The sequence below is a fragment of the Eptatretus burgeri genome, chromosome 2 (genome assembly GCF_056783735.1).
Source record: "Eptatretus burgeri isolate ZD-2024b chromosome 2, Ebu_testis_v1, whole genome shotgun sequence".
NCBI lineage: Eukaryota > Metazoa > Chordata > Myxini > Myxiniformes > Myxinidae > Eptatretus > Eptatretus burgeri.
In genome coordinates, this window is record NC_140962.1 from 3,319,886 (window position 1) to 3,328,256 (window position 8,371).

At 40.9% G+C, this 8,371-nt stretch overlaps 1 protein-coding gene across 5 annotated transcripts in view; it reads right to left on the reverse strand.

Annotated features, from left to right (window-relative positions):
* Positions 1-8,371, reverse strand: part of LOC147031275 (rho guanine nucleotide exchange factor 11-like) — a 149,361-nt gene that overhangs the window by 52,655 nt on the left and 88,335 nt on the right. For all 5 annotated transcript variants that reach the window (XM_085860963.1, XM_085860954.1, XM_085860928.1 and 2 more), the window contains 3 exons: positions 5,963-6,059; positions 2,121-2,244; positions 145-241 (listed from right to left, as the gene is read on the reverse strand). In XM_085860963.1, coding sequence (XP_085717089.1) covers positions 145-241; positions 2,121-2,244; positions 5,963-6,059 — 318 coding nt within the window. The remainder of the gene's footprint in view (positions 1-144; positions 242-2,120; positions 2,245-5,962; positions 6,060-8,371) is intronic.

Here is an 8,371-nt window from a genome sequence, read left to right on the forward strand (position 1 = left end):
TCTCCCTCCCCCTTCTGTGAAGGTATTTAACACCTGGCACATGTAGCTCGCATTGTCTCAAATAAAGAATACTGAGCCTTAGGCAATTATTATAGTTGGTGTAGCTTTCACTCTCAAGCATCAAATTATATGCTGCTGACTTACCCTAACTTACTGTTGGATGCACCCCGGCTTTCTCTTGTGTCCTGCATTGGTTGCTCAAACTTCTTCACCATATGATTCACATTGCTTATACTACCTTCTGCAAGACACAAACATAACAACAATAAGGTGTTGGAAAAAAAGAAGACACTAAAGTCATTACAGTGAAGAAGTGCAGGTAGAAACAATTGGCATAAAGCAACAAGGCTGAAAAGAAGAATAGCATTTAAAAGAGAACTACATCTATCTATAATTCCAGCAATGTGTGTGTGTGTGTGTGTGTGTGTGTGTGTGTGTGTGTGTGTGTGTGTGTGTGTGTGTGTGTGTGTGTGTGTGTGTGTCTGTGACCGCTGTTTCTCGACAACCACTGGTCCGATCTAATTGAAACTTGCCAGGTATATTGCCGGGGACCTGAGTATGTGCCTTTTCAAGGTTTGATATTAATCGGACAAGTGGTTCCCAAGTCATGGCCATTTATTTACCAAACCAATGACAGGACACGTTGCTGCGTAGGCATGGCCAATGGGGAAAGGGCGCGTTCCACATTATGGGTTACAACGTACGGACTTCGGGATAGTGATGACTTACTGTATTCTCATACTTTCTCGATTTCTTATGCGCATTTATTGATAAACTCAATGCCCCAAATCCAGTCGTCGTTTACGAGAATGAAGGAACGGCCTGTGCAGTTGTTTGAAAGTTGTTGTTTTTTGCACGTACGGGCACGCACGTACGGCCATGCACGTACGGGCACACACGTACACGCAAGAACGAAGGAACAGCCTGTGTGGTTGTTGTTTCTGGCACACGGCTTGAAAGTTTTTTTGTTTTTTGCACGTATAGCCACGCATGTACGGGCACGCACGTACGTACGTGCACGCGAGAGCGAAGGAACGGCCTGTGTGGTTGTTGTTTCTGGCACGTGGTTTGACAGTTTTTTGCACATACGGCCACGCATGTACGGGCACGCAAGAGTGAAGGAACGGCCTGTGTCGTTGTTTCTGGCACACGGTTTGAAAGTTTTTTTTTGTTGTTGCACGTACGGCCACGCACGTACGGGCACGCAAGAGTGAAGGAACGGCCTGTGTCGTTGTTGTTTCTGGCACACGGTTTGAAAGTTTATTTTTTGTTTTTGCACGTACGGGCACGCAAGGGTGAAGGAACGGCCTGTGTCGTTGTTGTTTCTGGCACGCGGTTTGAAAGTTTATTTTTTGTTTTTGCACGTACGGGCACGCAAGGGTGAAGGAACGGCCTGTGTCGTTGTTGTTTCTGGCACGCGGTTTGAAAGTTTTTTTTTTGTTTTTGCACGTACGGCCACGCAAGAGTGAAGGAACGGCCTGTGTGGTTGTTGTTTCTGGCATGCGGTTTGAAAGTTTTTTGCACGTACGGCCACGCATGTACGGGCACGCACTAGTATTCTCAAAATAAACATCTCTGATGATCGAGGACAAATAATGCCAGGAAGAGCAGATTAATTCGAGTTAAAGGTCGGATACAATGTCCAAAATAAAAAATTCACTGAAAAACTTTTGAAAGTCTTGAGAAAGACTCAAGAATGACGATGAAGATCGAAAGGAAATTTAGATAAGAATAAATTCTTATTAGAAGTTAGGGTAGACTATTGCCTTTGGACTTTTATTATTTTACACTCCTAAATTATTCAGACTTTTATAATCCTTCAGAAGTTGTTATCTTAGGAATTATAAAAAGAAGCAAACAGGATGTAATCGACAATGGTATAAAGTTAGACAAATATGTGAAGATGGATAAACAAAGGAAGGTGACAATTGTTGAGTGCGAGATGCAAGAGCAAAATTATATAGAACTTCTATTTGACATCCTGTCCAAAAAATATTTTCTTTCTGACTTAAAAAAGTAATAAATAATAATTTTCTGAGAACGAAAAAAAACACACATCAATGTTAACCACGCTTGAATGATCCTCAGAAGGATGTTTATAAACGCAGCATGGCACATACCATCCAAATGAGAACGATGAGCTGGACGTAGAACATCTTTCAGGAGAGAAGCTTGTCCTCTCCCCTTTTCTTTCTCCTTCCTCTCTTCTTTTTCCTTTTCCTTCTCCCTTCGTGACATCAAATTCTTTCACCCAAAAAAGAAATACCAGATTCATACAAGTGATGACAAACAAGCTGCATGTCATTGCAGTAAATAACTCTCCGATACCATATCACTTTGCCCTCTCCTTCCATCACAATCTCTTTTCGCAAAGAGGTGCAAAGTCTGACCATAAAGGTTATTTAGTAATCCCTGCCTAAACCTACAGGGGGCACTTCGTCAGTGGCACAGCCGTGCTCCCCAAGCTATGATGCGACAAGCATACATCCACATGCTGCAAACCACACAATAAGAAGTATTTATGATCGAATGTGGTTTTTCCTCAAGTTTTTAATTTATGAGCCTCAAGTTTTAGGTTTCTTTTGCTTTTCCACCCAATATCTTGAACATCAACATGTGCAATATTGCATGGTCGTAATTGAGCTGTGAAAAGAAAAGAAAAAAGAAAACCAATGTTGTTCCTTCCCAATTTTGTTTCATCCATTAAATGAAATCTTAAAAAAAAAAAAAAACACGTGTTCGCTTTTTAATGTCATCTTTAAAAAACTGCAGCACAAGATCAAGAAAAGGAATAAGATTTTGCAGAAGTCGAGGGTCAATGTCATGTGAGAATCAGGAATTGGCATAATGGATGGAGAAAAAGTGTGGAGGTGGTTGATTTTTGTTCTTCCGGGCATGGCACACCTGACCTCCCTACCCTATTTGTGCTAAATTAAGGAGGAATAACTGGTTTGTTGGACAAAGGAATACAAGAGATTGCTTTGCCATGGATGGTGCAGAGAGAGAGAGAGAGAGAGAGAGAGAGAGAGAGAGAGAGAGAGAGAGAGAGAGAGAGAGAGAGAGAGAGAGATACACATGGTCACCCACTTCATGCTCTTAATCTCAACACTTCGATGTCAACATTTACACTTACAACCTCAAACTGATGAGCAGACAAATGAAGTACCTGCATTTTGGGTTTATTTCCTCATGACATCCACAACTGTTTGGCAAAGCTTGATTTGTGCAAACAAGGCAATGGCTCTTGTCAAAAAAACATTTTTTTGAAGACAGCAACTGACTTCAACAAATTAGATGTCCCAGTACCATGTTTCGTGAGAGTGCTACAGTCATAGAGTTAATCATTGAGGAATCTATACCAATAAAAGGCAATGTGTGTGTGTGTGTGTGTGTGTGTGTGTGTGTGTGTGTCTGTGTGTGTGTGTGTTTGTGTGTCAGTGTATCAGTGTATCAGTGTATCAATGTGTGTCAGTGTGTCTCCTCCATATTAAACTCCAAAGCCATAAAACCAAGCAACCTGAAACTTTGCATGCATACTAAGAAAACTCCAAGGAAGTGCAAGAGTGAAAATTGGGTGTTTGGGTTAATTAAAACACCCCTTATGAAGATAATTTAGGGTTGCTCATCACAAAAAAAAAACAAAATGAGCCTTTCCAAGATGTCAGCACGCCATCCTGGTTAGCCCTCTGTGGTTGCTGGAGTCTTCAGCCACCATTTTGTTCAGCCAATGCTTCGATTTGGAAGCACAATCTACTCTCACTGACTAATTGAAGTATATAATCGAAATATTATGTCGGATTTGAGAATCGGATCTGGTGAACAAAATAAGTGTCGAAATCTGGAGTGAAATCCGAAATGTTGTTAACAAATGAGCGATTTTTATACCGTAGTATATTTATTTAAGCAAAAAATTAAACTTAACTACTTCTACTGTTCAGACGGTTATATTAAATGAATAAAAAATTATGGAATGTGAAGAAAGTTTAAATTAATTGAGTGAAACGCCATGCTTCATAACCTGCTTTTGCTATCTATGATGGCACAGTCCACAGGAGTCCTTTTTTTTCAACAATTACACACACAGTTTGCTGTTTTCGTTTTGGGCCATTTGCTAACACTACAAAATATTAATACAAATATACTATCATAGTTCTGCCATTATATTAATAGTCGGTAGTTTCTGCAAGCAAAGAGTAACTTTTTTGTTGCTGCAAGTGAAGAGGCTTTTTTTTTGCTTCACACAGGGACCAAGCTGAAGTTTTTTTTGTATAAGCAGGTTTCAGAAGGTGCAACAGATCCCTCCCAGGTCTCGAAGTATCCACAGTTGTGTGTGTGTGTGTGTGTGTGTGTGTGTGTGTGTGTGTGTGTGTGTGTGTGCGCGTGCGCGTGTGTGTGTGTGTGTGTGTGTGTGTGTGTGTGTGTGTGTGTGTGTGTGTGTGTGTGTGTGTGCGCGTGCGCGTGTGTGTGTGTGTGTGTGTGTGTGTGTGTGTGTGTGTGTGTGTGTGTGTGTGTGTGTGTGTGTGTGTGTGTGTGTGTATCGTTGATTGGTATCTACATATATGGGTTTCACAATATGGAATGAAGTCCTCCCAGTGTGGGCTCAAAGTGTCCACCTTCATTTTGGTAAGGAGTCACGATTCATGAACCAAACTGTGAAGTTTTCTGTTCTCAAAGTTTTGTGTCAAGGGCTCTCTTCAGGATCATCACTGAACCCAAGACGGCTTCCAACTGTGGTTCGTTTGTAGTGATATTCCCAGGAATGGGTTTTAATACCTCTGTGAGGTTCTTCTTCAACATTCCCATGAAGTTCTTCATCATCACTGGTACAACTTTGGCAATCTTCAGCTTCCAGGATATTTTCACTTCATTCTTGAGGTCCTGGTGTTTGGTCATTTTCTTGATTTCTGCATTGTTTAGTCCAAAAAAATCACTGGTATTACCACCTCACTGAGCAATTCCTTCTTCCCTTTCTTTGTACCTAAGTATGATATCTGGTAACAATGATTTGTTTTCGATTTCACACCCGATGGGATCACAAGGTCATACGTGAGCGGTACTTCAATGTTTTCAGTGATTGATATTCCAATTCCAGAAAATTTGGGGGGAAATGAACCAAAAGCAAAGTTTTTGCAGATGTGCCAGTGGATTACCTTTCAAACTCTGTTGTGTCGTTGTGTGTACAGCTGTTCTGACATATTGTTTTTTCATATTCGGTCATTAAGCGTCACATATCATTTGGAAGCTTTGCAAAAACTTTGGAAAAAAGCTTTGGAAGTCTTTGCAAAAACCACTTCCACCACCCACCTGTCTTTATTTTTTCCTCTCTCCCCCATAATTCTGTCCTCACTCTGTCCCGTCCTCATGCCTCCCTCCTCATAAAATGCAGCACTTCCCTCCCACACCTCTGTCGCTCTCTCACTGTCTCTGCCTGTGTCTTTGTGTGTGTGTGTGTCTTTTTTGGTGAGGTGCAACATTTGGTGAGGTGTTACTCTCCCCAGCTCCCCCCTATCTCCCCCTCCTTCATCCCTCTCTGCCTCCCCTTCCCACTCTCACCCGCCACCTGTCTCTTCTCTCTCTCTCTCTCCCTCCCTCCCTCTTTCTCCCCCTCCCCTCCCCCCACTTTATTGACCAGTCAGCGAAGCGACGTGTTGTATTTGCTAGTTGTTAATAAATGTTTCAAACACTAAAGTTCCCTCATACAACATATTCTCGAGTCTAAAGACTTTGTTTGTAATACTGCTGAAAATAATCCGCCAGATTCCAAAAATATTAAAAGTTGTATTGCAAAGGGAGGTTGGATTGGCAGGGTGAGCAGCTGAAGCTAAATATTGGGGGGAGGGGAGGGAGGGAGACGTGAGGATTAAATAAAATCCATTTGGCAAAAATTTGCAATAACCCTGAATAATTTTTCATTTTCTCAAATTTTCGAAACGCCTGCTTTAAAAGTAGCATATATACTTACCTTTTTGAGATTTAAAAGGTGTCGCCGTCTTCCTGTCACCTCAATGGATATGCCACAGTACTTCAAATATCCTTCTACAGCTTTCAGGACTGCATTGCTAAAACCAACAAGTAATAAAACAGAATCAAAGATAGGTGCAAGGAAATGTTTATCACAATGGAAAATGATGTTCAGCTGATTATATATATATATATATATATATATATATATATATATATATATATATATATATATATATATATATATATATATATATATATATCAATCACATACATATCAATCATATACATATTCTATTGTATTTATCTCTCTGTCACGCAGTGAGTGACCTCAAGTGACGTCGCGTTTGTCACTGAAAGGAAGCACACGCAATATCAGTGTTGGCATCATTCGCCATTTTGTTTACACTCTGGAAAGGTTAATTTATGCTGTCCAAAACTTTCACTGCACACATCTGAATTCGGGTTGATTGCATGACCATTACGGTTGTTTTTACAACTATAATGCGAGATGTGAGATGTTTGTAATTTTTATGTGCAGTATAAATATATACAGGTGAGTAACTTTACTCAATCATTTGAAATTCCGTTATCACTTTAAAAATAAATATATTTCCAAAATAATCAAACTTTTCTTTATGAAACAAAAGGAAATCCACAAGTTTGTAAGTTGTAATCTTTAACAACTGTGCTGTGATGGGGGATGCTCTTGGTCCTGTCATTTCTGACAGGTTTTACACGAGTATATCTACAGCTTTGCTTTGCTTCCAACGGTGGTTGGTATACAGCATGCATTGTTCAATTTTTAGTGGATAACTCTATTGTTATGAACTATTCACCGACAGAGACTGCCGACACCAGTTTTTATAAATTGGAGTATTCCTCGAAGGATTTCTGCATTGAAGGCATAAAAAAGTTGTAAAAAGTTTTGCTCCAAAACTGGAAAATACTTTTTAAAATTAATCCAAGTAATGCTTTTGCAATACAGTATCCATATACAAGTAACAATGTGGGTAACTCTAATTCACTTCCCTTGTTACAGGAGGTTATTCTGAATGACTATGGGTACTACCCTCCCTCAGTTTGGCATCTGATGGATCTTATACAATATGATGGATTATTTTTGTTCATGTTACTAACAAAACCTTTCGACTGGTGGATATGTTGCATGAGAGAACTGTAGTATTTGTCACATTTATTAACAAGAATGTTGAAGTCATGGAAAAGCAAGGGAGGCAGGAGATTAGAAACAGTGGCTACTCGGGGGTAAATTAGGTATCGAAGGCTTCTTCGTCTTCTTTCCTATGCAACACAAGGCTGTGGGTTGGTATCATTGCCTGGGGGCACGGCTGTGCTGCTGATGCAATGCCCGCTGTAGGTAATTAGGGTAGGAATTTGGAATTTGGCCATGGTGCTGGCGATAGGTGCCGAGGAAATATCCAAATATATTAGCACTGGTATAGACACATATTCCCTCATGTATCCATTAAGTGAAGGGTCATACCCATCCATGCTTCATTCCAGCTTGTGCATCAACAATTGATCATTGCAACCACTTTTTCAAGTAGTACCATGTGCAAAGGTCTCTGGAGTCCAAATATCTGTTCTGCAAAGCTAGTAAGGACACTTCGACTGCAATAAAACAGCGTTTTATTGGCTGGACCTGCTGGCAAGGAGGAGTAGAGCTATTGAGAGGAGCCACTGGCCATGTCCTGATTGGGCCAGTGTCAGAAAAGTGCCATCGCAGAGGCCATGCCACGTCACATGACGGAAAAGAAGTAGGGAGGGGAGAAGGGGGAGGGGGGAGACTATTCAAGAACTTGAGAAGTGCCAATCTCCTTCTTTGGGGATGCTCGTTGGACTCGGAACCCTTTTTCCGGGGAATTATGTTGGTGTTGGAGCTCTTCTTATTCTCTCAGATGCCTTGCTGTGCCGTGATCTCTGCCTCGCCACAATAAAAGAAGAGTACACCTATGTGTGTAGGGTACAGGGCAGTTGGTAAAGTGTGAGGCCTTAGCACAGACCGTGTGCTTGTGTAGGATAGCTCCTCTGCTCCAGCCATTCTCTTGCGGACATTTGAGCCAGAAACAATCCTTGCCTGGTTTGTTTTCGGAGTGCATGAGCGAATGAGTGTATCCCGGCCCATGGAGAGGAAGTTTTTCTTTTAATATAAAGATTAGTTTAGTTATTAATTATTGTTCTTTATCAGCTGTCTTTGTCCGCTGGATCAGTTCGTTCTTTTTTTGTCTTGTGCCTGAGTCTTGCATTTAATAAATCCCAACTTTGTAAGACTATTTCTGTCCTTTAATCTGCCTCATGCACATCACTTGTTTGGCAACATTGGAAAACCCCTTGGGGTGCAAATTAGGTTAACATTGTGATACCCCAATAGGTTAGCCCACGCTCAAAC